The 25,037-nt window shown below is 35.6% G+C and overlaps 2 protein-coding genes across 4 annotated transcripts; one reads left to right on the forward strand and one right to left on the reverse strand.

Moving 5' to 3' along the window:
- Positions 1 to 1,016: 1,016 nt before the first annotated feature.
- Positions 1,017 to 15,173, forward strand: wdr55 (WD repeat domain 55). Of its 3 annotated transcripts, none has more exons than XM_048167078.1 (8): positions 1,017 to 1,096; positions 1,264 to 1,406; positions 7,987 to 8,087; positions 9,531 to 9,618; positions 9,750 to 9,929; positions 10,884 to 10,998; positions 11,956 to 12,125; positions 14,604 to 15,173. In XM_048167078.1, exons 1-8 carry the CDS (start codon positions 1,058 to 1,060, stop codon positions 14,941 to 14,943), a joined length of 1,176 nt encoding a protein of 391 aa, XP_048023035.1. In that variant the 5' UTR covers positions 1,017 to 1,057; the 3' UTR covers positions 14,944 to 15,173. The 3 variants fall into 3 exon arrangements, with proteins under 3 accessions (XP_048023035.1, XP_048023036.1, XP_048023034.1); XM_048167079.1 differs by having other exon boundaries at positions 10,884 to 10,983; XM_048167077.1 differs by lacking the exons at positions 1,017 to 1,096; positions 7,987 to 8,087; positions 9,531 to 9,618; ... (2 more) ...; positions 11,956 to 12,125; positions 14,604 to 15,173 and adding exons at positions 1,617 to 2,020; positions 4,517 to 5,825 and having other exon boundaries at positions 1,266 to 1,406.
- Positions 14,931 to 24,644, reverse strand: zgc:56585 (uncharacterized protein LOC393297 homolog). The gene is made up of 8 exons (XM_048167080.1): positions 24,492 to 24,644; positions 24,222 to 24,328; positions 22,181 to 22,304; positions 21,907 to 22,013; positions 19,413 to 19,509; positions 16,937 to 17,013; positions 16,660 to 16,823; positions 14,931 to 16,009 (listed from the first exon to the last, which is right to left on the reverse strand). Exons 2-8 carry the CDS (start codon positions 24,315 to 24,317, stop codon positions 15,859 to 15,861), a joined length of 816 nt encoding a protein of 271 aa, XP_048023037.1. The 5' UTR covers positions 24,318 to 24,328; positions 24,492 to 24,644; the 3' UTR covers positions 14,931 to 15,858.
- Positions 24,645 to 25,037: the final 393 nt, after the last annotated feature.

Below are 25,037 nucleotides of genomic sequence, written 5' to 3' on the forward strand. Positions count from 1 at the left end.
ATACACAAAATATATTGTTTTTTATCATTTTGAAAGGAAAACAGAAATTAAAAAGAAATTAGATAACAATAATAAATAATGTCCATTGTAATAACTTTTTTTTATTATTATCATATTATCATTTATGGCTGCATTTTAAGGTTCAAAATCTATGGAGGACCAGAAGTCTCACGGAAATAGTAATACAGCATATCATTAATTAATAACTAATTGTACAATAAAAATATGCATTAATAAATGTGTTTACAAATGAATGAATTAATCTAAAAATAAATAGATTGAATTGCAGTAATTCATTATTTTATTTTTTAATGGGCAATAAAAGCAGTAATTATAAAAATAATTTATAAATGAAATATTAATCCATCAATACATGGTTCAAATTAAAAATGAATTTACTAAAACAACATAAAACACTCAATAAATACATCATTTAAAAATACATTTATAAATTCATAAATAAAAAGTGTAATTTCAAATTGTATTTGAAAATGCAATTTAAAAAGAGAAATATTTAATTGGATTCAGAAACTGAATTAATATAGGTTATAATCATCCATTAAAAAGGGCAGTTCAATTAACCATTTGCATTTCCCCGCTGTTTTTCCTTTTCCTATTAGCTATTCGATTTGCTTAACCATTTAGTTACTCTTTTTAGCCTCTCTGTTTAGCATTTCAGTGACACTTGTGGTCATCCATAAAAAAAGATTTTTCCTCGTCCAACTGTGCAAAAACAAAAAATTAAGAACATACACACAAATAGTGTAAAATATAACATAATAAATATAACTATTAATAAATGTGTGAATAAAACAAAATACAATATATTATGTAAATAATATTGAATATAATATTGAAAATAGAATAATGTAGCGATTTTGATGCAAAATATACAAAAAAATACTATGTATACAGAAGCTGTACAGTGTGCAAAAACAAAACAAACAAACAAAAACGTGTCAGCATGTGAAGTATGAATATGTAAAAATAATGTATGCACTGCCGGCTACTCCAGTGCAGCAGGGGGCGGAAGTGAGATATTTAGCCTGCAATAAAGATGGCGACTTCCATAGAGCACGAGGATTCGTATGAACAAGTAAGTTTTTTGTGTTTTACTATATCGAGCGTTTCAGTGCAGTCATTTATCGGAATATATTTTAACATACATTTAAAATAAACCGAAATGCCTGAAAATTTCAGTCGCAGAAGGCACTTTAAACGGTAATAAACTGAACGCAGTGCTGCCTGCTTGTGTGTTTACAGGAGGAGACTGCAGAAGAACCCAAAGCACCAAAGATCCGTGAGACTCCAGAAGACATCAAACTAGAGGCGATTGGCAACACAATCGCATTTCATCCCAACCAAGACATTCTTGCAGCTGGAGACATTGATGGAGATATATACCTGTACGTTTGTTTATCTCTCAGGCATCTATAATCCTCATTATCGTTTGAGATAGGCTTTACTGTGTTTGTTTGGGGTCCCACGAATGCTAATGTTGCGTGTGTAAAACAATATTAGTGATTACAGACTGAGCCCTTTAAACGTAAACATATTAATCTGATCAAAACCTATTTAAGCCGTCTAACAACACAAAGAATACATATGTTTTCCAGGTATTCATTCTCCTGTGTTACCACAGTTATAAATGTTAAAAGTTAGATTAGTAGTTCAAGACACTTTTCATGGGACGTGACGTCAGCTGCGCAGTGCATGTTGGGACATTAGGACACGGAAGTAGACGTTAACGTGTGTGTTATACAGCTAAGACACGACGAAATGGTGAACTCTTGCTGTGTAGTTAACTGCCACAGTCGCAATTTCGACCGGCGTGGGAAACGTATCGCAATTGGCATGCGATTTTTCAGCTTTCCTACTTGGAAACAACATGCCGGAACTCAGATTTCCGAGTTAACAAAGCGGCGCCGCATGGCGTGGGTAGCAGCAGTGAGACGGAAAAACATCACCTTCAGCAACATTCCCCGACACATGTTGGTTTGTTCGCGGCATTTTCATAAAGGTAAGTTATTAATAAAACACATTTAACTGTTTTGTTGTTAGCGCTAGCAATGCAAACATGAGCTGTGTCCCAATTCAGAGGCTGTGTTTATGGAGGACTGTTCTTGTCGCCTAGCAACTGTGACTGACTGACTTTCTGAAAGTTAAATTCAACTGTCTGAAAACAAAACAGCGTCCACAACTTGAATAAATATGTTGACCTTGGTCTATTTATGTACATGATAAAGAGTATAAAACTATATCAGATTTATAAAGCGCTTTATTGACAAGTGTGCTTGCACACAGAAGGAATTATCTTGGTATTGAAGCTTTCAGTACACACACACAAATATAACAAGAAGAGACACATACCGGTAATAATATTTAAGAATAAAGAAAAATATATAAAGACCGATAGGTTTAGTCAGAAATTAGAATAAACATTTACAGGTAATGAACACATTCACAGTAGGCCATTTTTCAACATTTTTGATGAAATCTGATGGCTCAGTGAGGCCTGCATTGACAGCAAGTTAGTTAACACTTTCAAATGCCCAGAAAGCTACTAAAGACATATTTAAAACAGGTCATGTGACTACAGTGGTTCAACCTTAATGTTATGAAGCAACGAGAATATTTTTTGTGCGGAGCAGTGTTTTGAAATCGCCCATCACTAGATATGGTTGAAAAGTCTTTTTCTTTTTTTGGCGCACAAAAAGTATTCTTGTTGTTTCATAACATTAAGGTTGAACCACTGTAATCATATGAACTGCTATAAATATGTTTTTAGTACCTTTCTGGGCACTGAAAGTGTAAATGAACTTGCTGGCATTGGAGGCCTCACTGAGCCATCAGATTTTATCAAAAAATATCTTAATTTGTGTTCTGAAGATAAACACAGGTCTTACGGGTATGTAATTAATCACAGAATTTTCATTTTTGGGTAAACTAACCCTTTAAATATTTGCTTAGTTATCACTAGGGCTGGGCGATATGTCGCATGAGATTGTCACGCGCATTTCATTAAAGCCGGTTCCCTGATTACCGCAAAATCGCCATCACCTGCTTTCAAATGGAGCGGCATTTAATAGACAGAGCCGTAGTTCACTGACAAGCTACGCAATATTGCGTTCATTATCAAAGGCGATTCATCTGCGATAATGAACGTGATATTGCGTAGCTTGTCAGTGATCTACGGTTCTGTCTATTAAATGCCGCTCCATTTGAAAGCAAGTGATGCCGATTTAGCGGTAATCAGGGAACCGGCTTTACTGACGAAATGCGCGTGACAATCGCATGCGATGTATCGCCCAGCCCTAGTTATCATCAACACTCACTCTATTTTGCTGTAGATCATTAAACCGTTACGCTGCCCCAGAAGTCTGTCTGAAATCAGTGTCGTGAGGTGTGTGCAACAGCTGCCACAAAGTCATTGCCTGATAAGGCAGCGAGGCAACAAGTCGGCTGCCTAAGATTTTGGACGCAGCCCATCTGTTGTTCATTGCCTGGGAAACAAAGGACGCATTTCAAGGCCACATTTGAAAGAGCCATTGAATTGGGACAGCCTTTGCTGTACCGCTGTATGTGGCCTTTGAAGGACGCAGCCTCTGAATTGGGACGCAGCTATGGTGGTGGTGTTGCTACACAGCTAACTTTAGCCGCGTTTCCACTGAAATGAACTGGAACAGTATGTCCCAGGAACTTTTATTGCTGTTGCTGTCTGGCGGTCTGGCTGGCGGTCTGAAGTACTGTGAAGATTAGGCAAATTAGTCCAGTGACTTAGGACTGTGTGCGACCTTTCCAGTCCTTAGTCCATCTGTCGTATTTTTTGTTGATTCGAATACCAAAACAACTCTTACTGCACGCACTGCAACATACTTTTAAAAATGGTGGTTGAAATAAAATGCTGTGTGGAGTCAACCAATCAAAATGCTGCATGACTCAATCAATCAGCATGTTCAGTGCCCAGATCCCACCCCTGAAAGTTTCTGAACTTTTAAAAATTACTACCTCGTGAGGAGGGACTTTCTGAGGGGGAAATTTAACGAATATGAAAAAAGGTGCACTACCAATACAAGAGGAGGTGCAACCAAAAATCAAAATTCAATTGAGCTAAACAAAGGGGCAACACTCACTCTTAAGAGCTCAAACTTTATTACTTAAAAAACATGACGTTTCGGCTGTCCAAGGCCTTCATCAGATAACAAAAGTAACAATCTCACACAGCTATGTTCACTCTGATAATCACCAACAGGTGTGCAACTCCACTATTTGAGAGGTAGTTTGGAGAAAAAGGCAAGAAAGCAGTTCAATGAATCAAACTTTTTAAAAAAACATAGAGGGTGAAATTTACCCAGAACTTCATTTAGACCCTGGTTCCTGTGGTTAAAACACAGAGTACCACCCCAAAATCCCTAGTTCCTGGGGAAAGTTCCTGTGGTGGAAACGCGGCATTTGTACCAATAGCTGGGCGCATAGCTAAATAACTAATCCAAGAAATTCGGCCTTGTCTTTTTAGGCAAACCAGCCTATGAAATGCTAGAGTGTGATCCCGACTGGGTGCCATCATTACATCTTGGGCACACCGAAGTTAAACCAACGGACCCTGGCCGGTTTAACCGTAGTACAAAGAGACGGCAAGCTCTAAAGGGGAACAATGCTGCACCTCTGGATCTAGCTGGCCTGAAAACAGAGATGGATGAGGCTGAACCACCAGATGATGCTTCACAGATGGTTAAAGCTGGCCCAAAATACAACACTGAAGAACAGCAGGAATGTAGTTTTTGCAGCTGCAGTCATGCCGAAATTAAGCGCTTGTTGGAGGAGAACAGGAAACTGAAGGAAGAGCTCTCCCAAAAGAAGATGGATGAGGATTTTTTGAAAGATGATGATGTGAAGGTCACGTACTACACTGGGCTTCCATGTTTTGCTGTTCTGATGGGTGTACTGACACAACTTCTTCCCTACCTGCCACAGACTGACCAAAAACTTTCACCTTTTCAGATGCTCCTCTTAACCCTGATGCGCCTGAGGCTGAACCTGCCAATCCAGCACATTGCATACCTCTTCTCTGTAGATCGAAATACTGTGTCCACCACATTCAGAGATACCATAGAGACCATGTTTACACGTCTCAACCCTTTGGTGCACTGGCCAGAGAGACATTGCTTGCAAGCCACCATGCCGCCACAGTTTGTAGAGGCTTTTGGCAGTCGAGTAGCAGTTATCGTGGACTGCTTGGAAATTAACGTTGGAGGAGCATCAAATCAGACATCTTCCCACTACACAAACAAGCACACCCTAAAGTATCTCATTGGCATTACACCACGAGGAGCTATCGCTTTCATTTCCCATGGGTGGGAAGGTCCTGTCAGTGACAAGCATGTGACTGAAAATAGCGGCTTTCTTAATAAACTCTTGCCTGGGGACTTGGTGTTGGCAGATCGTGGATTTGATGGACTGATGTGTGCAGAAGTGAAAACGCCTGCAAGCGGACATATCCAGCTAGATGCAAAAGATGTAGAGGAGATGCGGCAGATAGCTCACCTCAGGGTCCATGTGGAGAGGTTGATTGGATGTGTACGCACAAAGTACATCATACTAAATGGAACCGTACCAGTGAGCATGGTACTCCCGTGTCAAGGCGAGGACATGACTTTCCTTGACAAGATTGTGACTGTATGCTGTGCCTTGACTAATATATGCCCCAGCGTTGTTATGAAATCGCAAACCATGACATAAAATGTTAACTATGTAAGAACTGCATTATCAGTCAGTTATTCATGTTGTATACCACCTGTTACCATAATAAATGACAAAAAGTGCTATTATTTTTGTATGTCTTTATTTATCATAACATGGGGAGGTGAATGTCTGCAGTTCACAGTAATAGAGACAACATATAAAATAGGTAAAGTGTGTAACCTTTAAGCAACTGACAACACATAAAAAGGTAAATAATTAACAAGTTAAAAAAAAACTATACTTAAAGGTTCACAGTGTTCCTGTAGTGCAAATACAACAGGTGTAAGATGTAAAGTGGCACTGTAACCTTTAAGTACTAACAATACAGCCAAAAGGCAATATAACTGAACTGAAAAAAAGAGAGATTTTTGGCCCATTTTGTTTCATTAACATATATATTTAAATACAATGGAAAGAAAATATCCAAAATGCACATTTATTTTATTAAACTTTATCTATTTGTGTCTTTAATTTCAATTACATGTCTTTAAAGGCATGCTTTTTTCTCCTGCACTGAGCAAGAAATTTCCTCTTCAGTAGCTCTTACATACACCAGAATTTCCGGTTTTATTCCTGTCTATGTTCTAAAACTTCTTACAGAGGAGTTTGTTAAATCATTTGCCTGATTTACATGACATTTTATTCCTAAAAACATGGTGAAAATGCTTCTTTTTTTTTCTGGCTGTTGACAGTATTTTCTGATTCATTGAGTGATATGGGCCCGGTTTCACAGACAGGGTTTAGCTTAAGACAGGATTAGGCCTTAGTTCAATTAGGATAACTTTTATAAACATACACTAGAAAAAAAAACATTACTGGTGTGTATCTTGAGACAAAACAATGCCACTGACATATTTTAAGATATGTCAGTACAAGTTGCTTTCAGTTAAAACAGTTCAAACATGCATTTTAGTCTGGGACTAGCTTAAGCCTTGTCTGTGAAACCGGCTTATTCCAAAATCCCATCTGTAAAAAAAAAAGTTGATTCTTCTGTGTCAACAAAATGAAACCATTTTTAACCTTGCTTCATCCAATGTTTTCTGTTCTAGAAATGTATTTAAATCACTCCATATCTAATTAGATAATGCATCATTTGCATATTTAAACAATATTTCAGAAAACTTGTATTACAGTTTTTAATACGGTAATACAAAAGTTTTCATAACACCTTATTTTACAGTGCCCTTGTTGCACATTACATGTAGTTACTATAGTAATAACTAAATTATGTTATTTAGTTAATTATGTTACATTTAGTTAATTAATATTACTCAGTTAATTAATATTACTCAGTACTTAAGTATATAATTACACTGTAACATGGACACACTCAAATAAAATGTAACCAAGGTTTTAAATTCGGCATGAAATGGAAGTTGCCAATAGTATTTTCTTCCCAATTGTGACTTATATTCAAGTGAAACTGCTTCTCAAACAAGAAAAAATGTAGGGCAGGACTTGATTGTGTCCATGGGGAATTGATTGGATGGTTGTGGTTTGCTATTGGTCGATCTCATGCAGAGCATTTGAGCGAAGCAGAGCTGTGTGACGCTATTCTGCTCTATGCGTGTGCACTCCACTCAGTTGCTCACGGCTCAAGCGAATGCTCCACTCATGTATCGCTTGTGCTCACTGGTAAAAAAAAAAAAAAAATCCCACTCAGATCCCTCTCTGACATGAAATTTTGCTTGTTTGTAATGAATGTCTTGAATAAATTTCCTCAATTACAGTAGTAGACCTAATTCGTTTCCTTGTTTAAGTAAATTGTATGCACAATTCACAATATAATCATTTACTCATTTTATTTAATCTTTTCCACATTGTAATAATTAGTTCCCTTATATTATTTAAATAAAACAAGGAAACAAATTAGTTCAACGTGGCCATGATTTATTACAACAAGGGAACAAATTAAGTGAAGTCATGGGTACAAATTAAATTCGAGGACACATGGAGAAAAAAAAAGACTTGCATGGAAAAATAATTTATAATAAATACTGCAATATACCATAACAAAAACAAAACAAGAATTGTCTATTTTTCATTTCATGGTGACTCTTTAATTCTTATTTGGTAACACCAGGAAAAGTCATGGAATTTGGAAATTCAGTGATCAAAAGGAGCAGGATTCTAGTTAATATGTTGTTGAAATACAGTAAATCAAATCTAAATAGACAAATGACAGGAGTGTACTGTATAAATTCATCTCTCTGGTTTGTAAATTCATCTCTCTCTGGTTTGCAGGTATTCATACTCCTGCACTGAAGGAGCAAATAAAGAGCTGTGGTCATCAGGACATCATCTCAAGTCCTGCAGGAAAGTGCTCTTCTCCAGGGATGGACAGAGTGAGCAGCTGCTTCTTTTACATTCATTACAGTGTTTATTAGAGTTTCCCCAACACTGACAAGAGAGTGCTGTAGGGAGGACATTTATTTCTGTTGAGGGAACAGGGCATCACCCTGATCCCTCAACAGAAAACCAATAGGATTCCCAAGTGAAAAGATATACTAAAATTTATTAAAAATACATTTATTTTGTGCTAAGTATACTACAAATACATTTACATATTTATGTGCTAAATAAATATACAATGCAATTGTACTTTCGGTATACTAAACTGCTGCTAAATCGGAACAACTCGTTTTGTATTTAATGCACTTTAATTAAAAAATAGAAAAACTGTAGTTCATTGTCCAACTAAAGATATACTGAAGTATATTTGATTGTGCTAAAGTGGAACTGTTACAAGTATACTTTAGGTACACTTTAAATATCTTGCTTTTAAAGACTGATATTATACAAAGATCATACAATCCTTATTAATAGTGATATCAAAACACGTTTTAGGCATAATATTAGGAAATGTGCATTGTGCAATAAAGAAATACTTCAAATAAAGTTTAATTATAGTTTTATAACAGTAAGTCTGCAGTGATATGTCAATAAATATGTTAATGGATTTGAAGTATACTTGGTATAAAATGTATTTCAAATATAGACTGGTATAGGTTTTTTTTTTAACTAGGGTTTTTCCATTGGCTTATAAATTATTGCAGAAAATAAGGTCTGTGACCAACAAAAGTTTGATTCTTGCACATTTTGTCCATCACAATAATCTTCACAAATGAACACAACTTGAAGAAGCTAAGCGTAGGCTAAAAACGAACTACACTACGGTCACATGACTTCAATGTCACCACAAGTTAACTTTACAACAGGTCTCTATTATTCTTCAAAAAACATTTTTGCTGAAAGTTTGAGTTTGCAAGAGGGTGATTATAAACAATACGGGCAGTTGTGGCCTAATGGTTAGAGAGTCTGACTTGTAATCTGAAGGTTGCGCGATTGAGTCTCAGTACCGGCAGGAAATGTAGGTGGGGGAGTGAATGAACAGCGCTCTATTCCACTCTCATTACCCACAACTGAAGTGCCCTTAAGCAAGGTACCTAAACCCCAACCATGTTTAATGTCCCTGACAACCTCTGTAGTGCCATTTAGCCACTTGTTAGAAACCGCCCTTTTCATGACGTGTAAAAAAAAGCTTTAAAAAAAAAATCACATGGGCGGTATTACTGATGTATTTTATGTCATGTCGTAAAATAAAATGTGAAAATATCGAGCTTGTGTTAACCACAGACCTTATTTTTAGCGATTTAACCAAAAACCCATTCAAAAAACCCATTGGTTTGAGATGATGGAACCGAAAGTGCTAAAATGCTAACTCGTTTCTGGGTTTTGCTAACTCATTTCTATATAGCAATTATATTTCTCTCCTCTCTGTTCTTCAGAATTGTTCAGCGTGTCTAAAGACAAGGCTGTTCACATCATGGATGTGGAGGCTGGAAAACTAGTGACGCGCATCCCGAAAGCTCACGGGTATCTGATATTCCTCTTCATTTTTATAAAGCCATTCTTGAAAAGTTAATCTGGCTGTATTAGTAAAGCTGAAATGTTATCACAGAGTTCTTTGAACAGCAAAGTAATTGATGTTTTTGATCATTTTTAAGGGTCCCCATCAATGCCCTGCTGCTGGTTGATGAGAATATATTTGCGACAGGAGATGATGAGGGAACGCTGAAGGTTTGGGATATGAGGAAAGGAACATCGTTTATGGATCTGAAGCACCATGAGGATTATATTAGTGATATCGCCATTGACGAGGCTAAAAGGACACTGCTTACTTCCAGGTACTGTTTAAGGGGACCTATTATGCATTGATTTTGTTTTTGGGGTCTTTTAGAATAGGTTTTCATGCTCGAATGTTCAACACATTTTTCACATTTTTTGAAAAAACACGTTTTTCACATATTTTACATTATTGCGGGACCCAGTCTCTCTGTAACGTTCAGGGCTGCGTTTCTCAAAAGCATCGCCTAAGTAGATCGTAGAAACGGTTGCACGATTACGGGCTGTTTCCTGAAAGCATTGTAAATTAAGTTGTACTTGAAAATTCTCATAGATATACAGAGAAATCGTAGAGTGCATTGTAAAGAGACCGATACAGTATGTGTAGTAATTTTGCAGTTGTCCTGTAGGTGACATCTAAACCTAAAGGGATAGTTCACCCAAAAATGAAAATCATCCCAAAACTTACTCACTCTCAAGCCATCCTAGGTCTAAGTGACTTTCTTCTTTCAGTCAAACACAATCAGGGTTATATTAAAAAATATCATGGCTCTTCCAATAATGGGAGTGAATAATAACCAATATTTTGAAGCCCAAAAAAGCACATCCATCCATCCATCCATCATAAAAGTAATCCATACAGCTCCAGTGAAGCAAAAAATACATATTTAAAACTTGAAATATCCATACTAATGTCCTGTCAGTCATCTTTCCTTACTATCTTCACGTGATAAGTGAAATCCTGTCCCTCTAGGGGCTCTGTAGAATGTGTTATTCATTTTCCGTGCCTTTTTAGATTCAGAATTAGGCACTAATTAACCAATTTTATTTTTTTTTTGTGCTTTTTTTTTGCTTTATGCTTTCTTTAAACAGTATTTTATGTAATGCAATGTTCTTCCTATTTAAGGTGTGCAAATACTTATTCATCTAATGTTTAAATTTGATAAAATCTGATGTTTTTCTCATGGCTGTATATCTATCACAATGTTTTTGTTTTTTCTTGTCTTTTTTTTCAGTGGTGATGGCACTATGGGTGTATTCAATATAAAAAGACGAAGATTTGAACTGCTTTCTGAATTCCAAAATGGAGATCTTACCTCTGTTTCTATTATGAAAGTGAGTCTAAACAGTGTATGTATTGCTAATTAACAAAAACATTTTAGACACGACGTGTTCGACTATTTTCTTTATTTTTGCTTTGTTTACAGTGTTGTGAACTAGAGAATTGAACAAACCAAGGCCGTAACCATGTCTTGAACAATGGGGGGGGACCTATTTTTTAAAGCATAAAGAAATAGAACAATGAAGGAAATTCTAGGTCTAATTCTAGTTGAGAAATAATAGTTTTGAACTATTTGCAAATAATATTTACATTAATTTCCATTAAAATATGCACACATGCACTGCACTTTTATTTGTATGCCTAATATGTCAAAAACGTAAAACGTTTCTGGTCTTGTCACATTCCGTTAGGAATTACATGAATCGCATAAATTTTCAATTCAAAACGGCCATATTTGAGAAAAAAGTTGAGTAGTTTGCATCACTGCATGTTACTGTCGGTCGTTTGATATTTCTTTTGTAAATAAGTTGATGTTTGGCCATTTACATCGTGCCTCACTCTTTCAATGTTAAACTGACGCTTCACGCTGGAATTCACGATCTGCTTCTGTGAACAGTAAACCCTGCCCACTTTGATTTTATTGGCCATCACAATCATTTTGACACTGACGAGCGCTGAGGCAGACCAGACTAAAAATGTAACTTTTAAACCTTTTTGTCATACTAACAACATACAGAGCGCTACGTAATGGAGTACAGCAGAGCAGAGCAGTGCAAGAATTTCAGATATGTGACAATGCACGTGAGCATTTGAGCATGCGGTTAAAAAATAAATAATGTGCTGTTAAAAACTAAGCTCAGAATCGATTTGCGATGCATTTGGAAAATATCAGAAATTATCCACGATTGCAATGTATTGATAGTATTGTCCCAGCCCTAGTAAAAATGGATGTGGCCACTGTTAATGTTAAAAATAAGGTGGGTAATGTAGTTTTAATCAAAACCCCTTCTTCTTTTTTGCCACAGAGAGGCCGTAAAGTTGTTTGTGGATCCAGTGAGGGCATAGTATACATTTTTAACTGGAATGGTTTTGGTGCCACCAGTGACCGTTTTGCAGTTCAGGCCGAGTCTTTGGACTGTATCGTCCCCATTACAGACAGCGTACTGTGTGCTGCTTCTACTGACGGGGTGATCAGGTGAGGCACTTTTGGAACAGATATTTTGTTACTAATATTGTTACATTTATTGTTCTTGGTGTGAACGGGCCACATGAAAAATGTCAGATTGGTTTTCAGAATGACTTTTTTTTTTTTTTTTCCAGCTGATGAACGAAATATACTGTCAAACAAAAATCCTTCCTACCATAGATGCTAATGTATTTATTATTATAGTTGTAATTGGGTGTGAACAAGCCTTAAAGTCCCCCTGCATTCAATAATTTTATGCCTTAAATCTCATCTTTGATCATCAAAATTACACATTTAAATGTTTTTTTCTGTGAAAATAATTTCTTCATGCCTTCTAATTACTAACAATTTCTTCATTCTTCATATTCATGATACGCAGTATCATGAATATGCAAATTAGTCTGATTAGTCTCGCCTCCACTCAGTCACACAATCTCAGACTACCTGATACACTTGGTCAACTTTACTGTAGTAAATGCTACTCAATGACAAGTGGAAATATTGGTTTAATTCGTCCATATACAGGTGCTGGTCATATAATTAGAATATCGTGAAAAATTTCTTTTTTTTATTGTAAATTATTTTAAAAAATGAAACTTTCATTTATACTAGATTCCCTACATGTAAAGTAAAACATTTCAAAAGTTTTTTTTTTTTTTTTTTTATTTGTTGATTAGAGCGTAAAGCTAATGAAAGTCCAAAATCCAGTATCTCAAAATATTAGAATATTTACATTTGAGTTTCATTAAATGACCATCCCTACAGTATAAATTCCGGGTATCTCTTGTTCTTTGAAACCACACTAATGGGGAAGACTGCTGACTTGGCAATGGTCCAGGAGACAATCATTGACACCCTCCACAAAGAGAGTAAGTCACAGAAGGTCATTACTGAATGTGGTGGCTGTTTACAGAGTGATGTATCAAAGCATATTAAATGCAAAGTTGACTAGAAGGAAGAAATTGGGTAGGCAAAGGTGCACAAGCAACAGCGATGACCACAAGCTTGAGAATACTGTCAAGTAAAGCCGATTCAGACACTTGGGAGAGCTTCACAATGAGTCAAATGAAGCCGGAGTCAGCGCATCAAGAGTCACCACACTCAGACATCTTCAGGAAAAGGACTACCAAGCCACTTCTGAAACAGAAACAACATCAGAAGCATCTTACCTGGGCTAAGGAGAAAAAGAACTGGACAGTGAACAGTGATCGAAAGTCCTCTTTTCAGATAAAAGTAAATTTTGCATTTCATGTTGAAATCATGGTCCCAGAGTCTGAAGGAAGACTGGAGAGGCACAGAATCCAAGCTACTTGAAGTCTAGTGGGAAGTTTCTGAAGTTAGTAATGATTTGGGGGGCCGTGACATCTGCTGGTGTTGGTCCATTGTGTTTTATCAAGTGCAAAGTCAATGCAGCCATCTTCCAGGAGATTTTGGAGCACTTTATGCTTCCATCTGCTGACAAGCTTTATGGAGATGCTGATTTCCTTTTCCAGCAGGACTTTAGCACTTGCCCACAGTGCAAAAACCACTTCCAATTGGTTTGCTGACCATGATATTACTGTGCTTTATTGGCCAGCCAACATGCCTGACCCCTGAATCTATGGGATATTTTCAAGAGAAAGATGAGAAACAGTCGATCCAACAATATACAGATGATCTGAAGGCTCAATAGTGCCTCAGCAGTGCCACAGGCTGATCACTTCCATGCCACACTTCACTGATGCTGTAATTTGTGCTAGGAGCAAGTCATTTGCTGTAATATGTGCTGCCGACCAAGTATTGAGTGTACAAATGAACATACTTTAAAGAACTTGAACTTTTCTGTTTTGCAAATCCATTTTTTTGATTGATCTTAGGAAATATTCTAATATTTTGAGATACTGGATTTTGGACTTTCATGAGCTGTACGCTCTAATCATCAAAATTTAAAAAAAAAAAACTTTTGAAATGTTTTACTTTACATGTAGGGAATCTAGAATATATGAAAGTTTCATTTTTAAAAATAATTTACAATAAAAAAAAATGAACTTTTTCACAATATTCTAATTATATGACCAGCACCTGTATGTTTGAACCAGAAACTGATTCAGGAGAAGACGAGGAAGAGTGAATTATACAGGCTCGTCTACAAGTTGATGTATAACGTACACATAACAGTCATTGATATGATTAGCCTTTGGCTTGACTACGTTATCAAACTACATTATCAAGCTAATAATGTGACGGTAGGAAAGAGAAGCAGTTTCAAACCATGTGTTTGAGTCTGTCCTTGATACACTGCAGTTTTAAGGAGAAAATACTCAGCATTGATGAAGACTTATGAATTTGCACATGGTTTGTCTAAAAGCATATTAAAAACACTACATAGACAATTAAAACAACATTAAAAACCTGATTTTCACCACTGGAGGTCTTTAAGAAAGACAGCTCAGGGTGACACATCCAGTGAAATGAGTAAATCTAATGATTAAATACTTTATTTTGCAGAGCCATCAGTATCTTGCCCAACCGTGTGGTGGGCAGTATCGGACAGCATGTCGGCGAAGCCATAGAGGAGATTGCGCGATCTAGAGACGCACGTTTCCTGGCGAGCTGCGCTCATGACGAGCTGATCAAATTCTGGGACATCTCCAGCATACCCGATATGATAGTCACCGATTATCGACGTAGAAAGAAAAAAGACAGACGCCTCAAAGCTCTGAGTAATAAAGCTTTTGATACGGGACAGAATTTCTTTGCCGGCCTTTTAGACACAACTGAGGAAAACTGTAAAGAAGAAGAAGAAGAGGAAGATGGCGATGATGACAGTGACAGTGGAAGCGACTGAATATACTTTATTGCAATAACATTTGCAGTATTGTTGCCATTTGTTGTACAATTAATGTATATTTTCAGATTAACATCTGAATCCATTCCACATATGTTTGTATAATATTAGTTTTTTTTTTTTTTTTTTAGCCTACCACAATTTCAGAATATTTGCAATGCTGTCATGTTCTTGTTCGAGTTACAGATCCTTAATAAATTAACACAAAAACATTTATTGGTCAAAGTATACAAGACAAGTTTACTACAGTATTTTAGTATCTCATTTATTTACTGCTGCTTGTTTTTCTAAACTTAAGTATTGAACTTGTTCAGCACTGTTTGTGCTAAAAATCCAATATGTCCAAGTTAAGGATGTATGTTACTCATTTTTCTAAGATTAGAATTTCACCTGAGGAAAACCAATGAACTTTCAACACAACCATGATATTTCATGAAGTAGCTTATTTACTGAAAATACCTACATTTTAATAGAGAACTACATATTCAAAACATTTTATGATTGAGGTAAATTTTAACAAAAATGTTTATATATATCTATCTATATATCATCAGTTCAAGTATATGCTGCCATAAAAGCAAATGTATACCAAAGGAAATGCTGAAATTCATGGCTGTAACAATCAAAAAAAAAAAAAAAAAAAAGCACCAAAGAATAAATCAGATCTTTTAGTCTTTAGCTAATCTTTATACTGGCTGTTTTAGTCAAAAGTATCTTTTTATAAGGCCATTCGTAATAGAAGGTCTCAGGTTTATATTTTGTCTTGAATTGGGTGGGATTTCTTAAAATATCTTGATTGGCAAGCCAGATAAAAGCATACGAGCTCTGGCAAAAGCTTTAATCCTAAATTAAAACTCATCCATTTAAGCAGGGGCTCGGACAGGTACGCCAGTGTCAGAGGAAGAAGCTGATTGGCTACTGTAGACTGACTGGAGTAGATGGAAAGTCTTTGGCCCGTTGAGGAAAGGAGACAAAAGCTGAACCCTCAGGCTCAATCATCAGAACTTCTCCATTCTTGCTCTCATCTTTCACAAGAACAAGAAAGGCCTTGGCAACAGCATCAACCCTGTAATGAATTACAATCACTATGACTATACAAAACCTGTCATGTATATACATGTTTTTAAATTTTGATGTTAAAGGGTTAGTTCACCCAAAAATGAAATTTCTGTCATTACTCACCCTCATGTCGTTTCAAACCCGCAAGACCTTCGTTCATCTTCGTAACACAAATTAAGGTATTTTTGATGAAATCCAAGAGCTTTCTGATCCCCCATAATGGTTCAACCTTAATGTTGTGATGTGACAAGAATACTTTTTGTGCACAAAAACAAAACAAGAAATAACTTTATCCAACAATTTCTTCTCTTACCTGTCAGTCTCCTACACTGTTCATGTTTTCTCATCGCCTCATAACATTAAGGTTGAACAGAATGTGGTCACATGAACTAATGATGTCTTTACTACCTTTCTGGGCTATGGAAGTGGTAATTGCATTGCTGTTTATGGGGATCAGAAAGCTCTTGGATTTCATCAAAAATATCTTCATTAATGTTCCGAAGATGAACATAGATCTTACAAGTGTGGAACGACATGAGGGTGAGTAATTAATGACAGAATTTTCATTTTTGGGTGAACTAACCCTTTAAATTCATGGTCTTGCTCTCTCTGTTATGTATCTCTCTCCTGGGAGGAAGGATAAATGTGTTAACTCACTCCAGACAGCCGCGGTTCTCCATCATCATCTCCGTTAAACCCTTCAATGGAAAATAATTTCCAGTATGCTCTTCTGAATTCAAGAAGGACAGAAGACTGGTCTTCACAAACCACGGACAGAGGATGTTGATTCTCACCCCATAGTCAACCATCTTGGAAACGGCCTGTTTGACACATGCAATTAAAGAAAAGTGTCGAAAGACATTCTTTTCCACAAAAAGGTTTTAATGCTTTATGCATTATTTTTTGCCACCCAAACTGAAGACAAAATACATACTGCCATGGCACGGCTAAATCCCACCACGCCATGTTTAGTTGCTGTGTAGATGGGCGCCATTGGCATAGGCCCCAGACCTACAGCCAAAATGCAAAGATTCAGTCAAGGCATGTCCTTAAAGTGATAGTTCACTCCAAAATTAAAATTCTGTCATCATTTACTCATATATTTCATGCTGTTCCAAACTTGTATGGTTTTCTTTCTTGTATGGTGCTGGACAAAAACAGTGGAAATATTCTTCAAAATATGAAGTAATTTGTGTTCCACAGAAGAAAAATTCATACAAGTTGAAATAACATGAGGTAAATTTTACATTTAAATAATTTAGCAGATGCTTTTATTCAAGGTAACATACAAAAGAGGAACAAAAATAATTTGTCAAAGAGTTTAACAATATTCGCAATATACGGAAGAGGATTAGGGCCAAGCAATAATAAAAAAATAAAACCATCTTGAGATTAAACAATGTTAAATTTAGAGAAAAAAGTCGAGATAAAATGTTGAGAAAAAATTTGTTAAATTTAGAGAAAAAACTTTAAATTTTGAGAAAAAAGTCGAGATAAAATGTTGAGAAAAAACTTGTTAAATTTCGAGAAAAAACTCGTTAAATTACGAGAAAAAAGTCGAGATAAAATGTTGAGAAAAACTCGTTAAATTTAGAGAAAAAACTCGCTAACTTTCGAGAAAAAAGTCGAGATAAAATGTTGAGAAAAAACTCGTTAAATTTAACAAACTCGTTAAATTACGAGAAAAAACTCGTTAAATTTCGAGAAAAAAGTCGAGATAAAATGTTGAGAATACTCATTAAATTATGAGTTTATTGTCATTATTTTATCTCGACTTTTTCTTGAAATTTAATGAGTTTTTTCTCGTAATTTAATGAGTTTATTGTCAACATTTTATCTCGACTTTTTTCTTGAAATTTAATGAGTTTATTCTCAACATTTTATTTCGACTTTTTCTTGACATTTAATGAGCTTTTTCTTGTAATTTAATGAGTTTATTCTCAACATTTTATCTCAACTTTTTACTTGAAATTTAATGAGCTTTTTCTCGTAATTTAATGAGTTTATTCTCAACATTTTATCTCAACTTTTTTCTTGAAATTTAATGAGTTTTTTCTCGTAATTTAATGAGTTTATTCTCAACATTTTATCTCAACTTTTTTCTTTGAATTTAATGAGTTTTTTCTCGTAATTTAATGAGTTTATTCTCAACATTTTATTTCGACTTTTTCTTGAAATTTAATGAGCTTTTTCTTGTAATTTACTGAGTTTATTCTCAACATTTTATCTCAACTTTTTACTTGAAATTTAATGAGCTTTTTCTCGTAATTTAATGAGTTTATTCTCAACATTTTATCTCAACTTTTTTCTTGAAATTTAATGAGTTTTTTCTCGTAATTTAATGAGTTTATTCTCAACATTTTATCTCAACTTTTTTCTTTGAATTTAATGAGTTTTTTCTCGTAATTTAATGAGTTTATTCTCAACATTTTATTTCGACTTTTTCTTGAAATTTAATGAGCTTTTTCTTGTAATTTACTGAGTTTATTCTCAACATTTTATCTCAACTTTTTACTTGAAATTTAATGAGCTTTTTCTCGTAATTTAATGAGTTTATTCTCAACATTTTATCTCGACTTTTTTCTTGAAATTTAATGAGTTTTTTCTCGTAATTTAATGAGTTTATTCTCAACATTTTATCTCAACTTTTTTCTTGAAATTTAATGAGTTTTTTCTCGTAATTTAATGAGTTTATTCTCAACATTTTATCCCGACTTTTTTCTTGAAATTTAATGAGTTTTTTCTCGTAATTTAACGAGTTTATTCTCAACATTTTATTTCGACTTTTTCTTGAAATTTAATGAGCTTTTTCTCGTAATTTAATGAGTTTATTCTCAACATTTTATTTTGACTTTTTTCTTGAAATTTAACAAGTTTTTTCTTGAAATTTAACAACTTTAATCTCGAGATGGTTTTATTTTTTATTATTGCTTGGCCCTAATCCTCTTCCGTAGCAATAAACAATGAAAGATTTATTATTATAATAAAATTAATAGAAATATAATATTTTGTGTGTGTGTGTGTGTGTGTGTGTGTGTGTGTGTGTGTGTGTGTGTGTGTGTGTGTGTGTGTGAGGTGGTTAAGTGCTTGCGGAAGAGGCATGTCTTTAGCTGCTTCTTGAAAGACACAATGTTCTCACACACGCGGTGGGTAGGTTGGCAGCTCATTCCACCAAAGAGGAACAGAGAGGGTGAAGGTTTTGCAAAGCGACTTTTTGAACGCCGTTGTGAATGAACATCAAGGTGTTAATTGTTCAAATGAGTAAAAGATGACAGAATTCAGGAATTAGATGAACTATCCATTTAACTTCACAGATAGTTTACACATCTAAGAATCAATTCATTACAACATTTTTATCCTGTCTTTTAAATTTGACTTCTGTTTATTTATTTATAGAGACTTTATCAAACCTGCCATCGATGCAATGTTGACAATGACTCCTCCATTACCACCATTTTCCTTCTTCATATGTTCTAGAGCAAGATATGTGCCCCTGACCACTCCACCCTGAAATGACCAACAAAACATACAGATGAAGAAAAAAATAGATTGAACAACAGACAGTAAATTGTGCAGTTGTGCAGGATGTTTTGTTTAATATACAGGAACTGAAACCAAATGGGTGTGAGACGGGTCAATACCCCCCTCTGGTTATCTTGTGAATGTTTTTGAGGCTCAACCTTGTGAAATCTATATGCAGCTTTTTCTATGTGTAAGCAACACTTGCAGTTTAACTAAATACCATGTAAGAAGTTGCTTTGTTTGATTAACAAGAAGCCCCTACCCATCCACTGTGGAGGACTGGGTGGCCTATGTGACTGTGACTTCCTTTTTTTGGAGGTGGGTCTGGCTGCAGACCATGAGCGAGTGGAGCTCCACTCTCAAACGGGAAATAAGTCACCACCACTTAAATAATTTTATCTCACCAGTGTTAGCTGATGTTGCATGACGACTAGGCGTAATCTATGTTTTGATGGCTTGTGTTAAAATAACATAGTGAGGCAAAATCTCACAATAAAATAACAATTCATAAAATTCCTATTTATCAGATTGTGTTTTATTAACATCTACATCTTCCCCAACCCTAAACCTACCCTTACAATAATGCAAATACAGTAATTAAATGACGCAACATTGATGTGCGCATGCCCAGCGGCCATAACTGTAGCCATAACATAACCCTTGAGTTGAGCGCCGCTCGCCCCTTAAAGGATTAGTTCACTTTCAAATAAAATTTTCCTGATAATTTACTCACGCCCATGTTATCCGAGATGTCCATGTCCTTCTTTCTTAAGTCGAAAAGAAATTAAGGTTTTTGATGAAAACATTCCAGGATTATTCTCCTTATAGTGGACTTCAATGGGCACCAAACGGTTGAAAATTTTACAGTCAAAATTACAGTTTCAGTGCAGCTTCAAAGGGCTTTAAACGATACCAGACGAGGTATAAGGGTCTTATCTAGCAAAACGGTCGGTCATTTTCAAAAAAAAAAAAAGTAAATGTATATGCTTTATATAAACAAATAATTACCTTGCACGTGCTTCCACCAAAACAGCACTTTTGTATTCTTCAAAAAGCTTATGCTGTATGCCCTACGCCTTCCCTATTCTACTTACCGAAAAAAATGGAACTGGCGCTGCGTTCGTTCCGTAAGTTGAACAGGGAAGGTGTAGGACATACAGCGTAAGCTTTTTGAAGAATATGGAAATGCGGTTTTGGCGGAACCACTTGGAAGGCGATCATTTGTTTATATAAAGCTTATGGTTAAAGCTTATCTTAAAGGTCCCGTTTTTCGTGGTTTTTTGAAGCTTTGATTGTGTTTATAGTGTGCAATATAACATGTGTTCATGTTTCGCGTGTAAAAAAACACAGTATTTTTCACATAATTTACTTATCTGTATACCGCTGTTTCCACTGTCATAAAAACGGGCTGATGACTTCCTTGTTCTATGAAGTCCCTCCTTCAGAAATACGTAACGAGTTCTGATTGTGCCAGCGGTTCCTGTGTTGTGATTCGACAGAAGCTTAGCGAACCTTGCCCGGAAAGGTCACGCCTCTTACCATAACGTGGAGATGCACGCGCTCAGTGTTATTGTAAACATGTCTTTAATTTTACTCTATCAATTTGAGCCGGAATCAGACCCGGTGATTGGACTGCGGGATGAAAATAACAGCATTTCGACGACATGGCGACAAACACACTCTACAAACGCAACTCTTGAGTATTCCTGTGGGCGGAGGTTAGATAAAAAATTGTTTTAGTGACGTCATTAAAGAAGGAAGTAGAAACTGGCCGTTCGATGTACGCGACTTCTGTTAAATAAAATATCTCGCTTGGCATTGAACTTTGAGCTTTAAAATTTTACAGATTTTATTTATACTCTAACAACAACATTACACACTAACTAAAGTTTGAAACATGGGATCACGAAGAACGGGACCTTTAATGTTTATATACATTTACATTTTTTTCCAAAATAACCGATCGTTTCGCTAGTTAAGACCCTTATTCCTCGTCGTTTGAAGCTGCACTGAAACTGTAATTTTGACCTTCAACCATTTGGTGCCCATTGAAGTCAACTATAAGGAGAATAATCCTGGAATGTTTTCATCAAAAACCTTAATTTCTTTTCAACTGAAGAAAGAAGGACATGGACATCTTGAATGACATGGGGTGAGTAAATTATCAGGAAAATTATATTTGAAAGTGAACTAATCCTTTACGTCTGCAGCCAGACCCTATTGTCTTTTTGTGTCTTGACACTGCAGAGCATCTCTGAATGTTTGATTTGACCTTCTTGCAAGAATATAAACCTTTTAAAGACACCTTGTTTGTTTTTCCAAATCAGCCTCATCAAAATTACATTTATTTTTACAGATGGACAGACAGATAGAGACTCCTACCAGGTTTATTGCAATAGTCTTTTCCCACTGCTTTTCATTGATGATCCCTGCATTGTTGCACACAATGTCTATGCGGCCAAACTTTTCTACAATTTTTTCAAAAACTCCTGTAAAAGAAAATGTGAAGCATTCATAGGATATCCACAATCTTTTTCACTGTGTTACTATGTGCTGTGAAATTGTTGGTCCTGTAACTGATTCTGCTACGCCATATCAGTCACAGGGTCATGTAATCATTTCCAGATAATAGAACATATCTTAAGTGTTGAAAGACCTTTAAAATCTTCCTCCGATGAGACGTCGGCAGCATAAAATTCAGCTCTATCACGTCCATACTCCTCATCAAGTGTGGCCTTCAATTCATTTCCCACTGATTTATTCACATCAATTAAAGCCACCTGTAATCAAATCAAATCAGTGTCAGCTATTATAGTACAGTACAATACAGAAGCCTATAGTAAAGTTTAGTATTCCTCATTCAACTTTAATTTCATCTTTTTTTTCTCAAAGAGGATAACTTGTTGGCCATATTATATACTAATATATTATATATATATATTAATAATTGATTTGATTTTAAAGTCCCCCTGTGGTGAAAATCAAGTTTTTAATGTTGTTTATATGTCTATGTGGTGTTTTAATATGCTTTAAGACAAACCATGTGCAAATTCATCACTCAACACCGTTGCTGAGTATTTTCTCTTTAAAACTGCAGTGAAAAAAGACAAAAGCAGTTTGAAATCGGTGGTGTTTCTGACGTCACAAACTGCCTTGTAACCAATCACGTCAACAGGCTGGCGGGTAGATTTAGCAATATAGTGGGTGTATGATGTATATTACATTGTTATGATGAACTATTTGCCTTTCTCAACTGACATTAAGGTGTTCAAAGTGTTTCTGAGGATACTGATTGTTAGAAGGCAGCTGTCTGACTCACAAACGGGAACATGGTTTGTATAACATTAGCAACACATTATTAGCTGTTTGATAATGTAGTCAAGCAAAAAGCTAATCATAATAATTACCGTTATGTGTCCGACGTTGTAAAAAGCGATAGCATTGTGCAGCGTTTACCTCAGTAAGTTGACCGAGTGGATCTCTGAGTGAGTGGGGGCGGGGCTAATTAGCATATTCATATATCCGTGTATATTAAATAAAGCAAGGGTGTAGAGTTACATTCAAACTATTTTAAGGCATGATGTTTTTTCACATGAAAAAATGTTTAAATATGTCTTTTTGGTGATCAAAGATGATTTTTAAGGGATAAAATTAATTACTACGGGGACTTAAAAAAATTAAAATAAAAGCTAATGTTTTGTATTTATTCTTACAATCTATATTTTTAGATTGTAAGTAATAGAATTATTTATTCAATAATTTATTTAAAGATTTTAAATTGTGTCCCCGGTATATGGGTCAACCTTACTTTTGAAAACAGAACATTTTGAAGGAACAACAACATGAATTCTTATTCGAATTAAACCCTTGTAGTGTCAGGACTTAGTATCTAAATGAACTGTAAAAGTCAATCCCTGTTCAGGCATACATACAGCATAATCAAATTTGATGACAGGGAATTAACAGTTCGGTGACAACAACGCCTACTATGGTCACAGAATTCGACAGATCACTAAATTTGGTAGTCTATACTATTACAGGTCACCATAACGCTTTTTAACTTTATCCCCAATCTTATCGCAGCCAATTATTACCATGCGCAATACTTGCTTATGTAACGAGTGTGTTTGCAATGTCAGGTTCAACTTTGTTGCTTTTTCGTTTTTGTTGTTTTTTCCAGAAATGATTTTGCCTGTTTAATCACTAATGTTTTTTTTAATTTACAAAGCATCGAGATTTATAAAAGCTCAAACGTTACGAAAGGACACCGACTGCATAATTAATAATTTATCTGCATCACTTCAACTTTCCCAGCAGCCAGCTATCCAGAACGAGACTGGTGTTGGCCTTTTTTTTCTTTCTGGGGTGTATTTAAAACAGAACTTTTTGCTTGTCTAAGGTCCAATGTATGTTTTTATATATGCTCAGTAGAATTCCAATTGTTTTCTGCCTAGTGAACTCGTATATGTGTCATTCTGTGACGCGCATTCGTATCTGGAACGCTTTTACGTGGAACACACAGCGGCGCGAGGACGCCCCGACTTAAAAAAGAACACTTGAAAGCCTTTGAGTCTTCACAGCACTGAATTGATTTATAAGATGTTTAATTTGCTGTACTTGGCGTTTGTACAAATACGAACAAAAAACGTTTTAAATATTAAAAAAAAAAAAAAAAAAAAAAAATTATATTAGACTACCTTTGACCCATTTTTCAGAAGTATTTCGACAAAGCTTCTGCCCAAACCCTGAGCTGCTCCGGTCACCACGGCAACTTTATCCTTTAAATCCATCATCAGCCACACACCTGAGAAAGAAAGAGCGTTAAACTGAATGAGGCAAAAGAGTGACGCAACAAGATTAGAACGCTTCCAATACACTGTCGACTGTCTGACGTTTTACATGAAACCATTGCTGTTATACAAACTTTTTCCTCATAAAACCAAAAAACACAAATTTGCATTGTTTACCTGTGCGTCCGAACAGCGTCTAGTAGTGACTATTGACTAAAAGAGGCAAGGGTGAAGGGGTGGAGTTAACCACAAAAACTCACAAACATAGCGGCGGTTCCACGAGCCTGCGAACAAAAGACGCATTTGTTTAGTAGGCTAGGCTAAATGTGTTATGATGTGTCATGTTCAACATCCTGATGATTAACACTTGCTCTGTATCTATCTTTATTATCAGATATGCTAATCAGTCACACGGATCACAGTTTTTTCAACATTAAACTGAAGGTTTGATCCATTTAAAAGAACATTTTATAGCCTATCACATATATAAACACACAAGTTTGTGTTACTATTTTAGTGAGGACTATTCATAGACCTCAAATGATTTTATATTCAGGTTAATGATACTTTGTACCACCTAACCCCTATCCCTAAACCTAACCATCACAGAAACCTGTACAAAACATAAATAAAAAACATGTTTAGGCCAATTTACAAGCCTTTTTAACTAGTGAGGACCAGTCCTCACCAGCCGACTGTCATATATATGTAAAAGAAGACAAG

Source organism: Megalobrama amblycephala, linkage group LG18 (genome assembly GCF_018812025.1).
Source record: "Megalobrama amblycephala isolate DHTTF-2021 linkage group LG18, ASM1881202v1, whole genome shotgun sequence".
NCBI lineage: Eukaryota > Metazoa > Chordata > Actinopteri > Cypriniformes > Xenocyprididae > Megalobrama > Megalobrama amblycephala.

Excerpts from the sequence above, each read along its gene's own strand:
- wdr55 (XM_048167077.1), top strand. The coding sequence starts at position 1,780 with ATGGTGAACTCTTGCTGTGTAGTTAACTGCCACAGTCGCAATTTCGAC. Across the intron at positions 2,021-4,516 it reads TTCGCGGCATTTTCATAAAG|GCAAACCAGCCTATGAAATG; the intron begins GTAAGTTATTAA and ends TTGTCTTTTTAG.
- zgc:56585 (XM_048167080.1), bottom strand. The coding sequence starts at position 24,317 with ATGATGGATTTAAAGGATAAAGTTGCCGTGGTGACCGGAGCAGCTCAG. Across the intron at positions 22,305-24,221 it reads TTCTGAAAAATGGGTCAAAG|GTGGCTTTAATTGATGTGAA; the intron begins GTAGTCTAATAT and ends ATTTGATTACAG. Across the intron at positions 17,014-19,412 it reads CAACATTGCATCGATGGCAG|GTCTGGGGCCTATGCCAATG; the intron begins GTTTGATAAAGT and ends TTTTGGCTGTAG.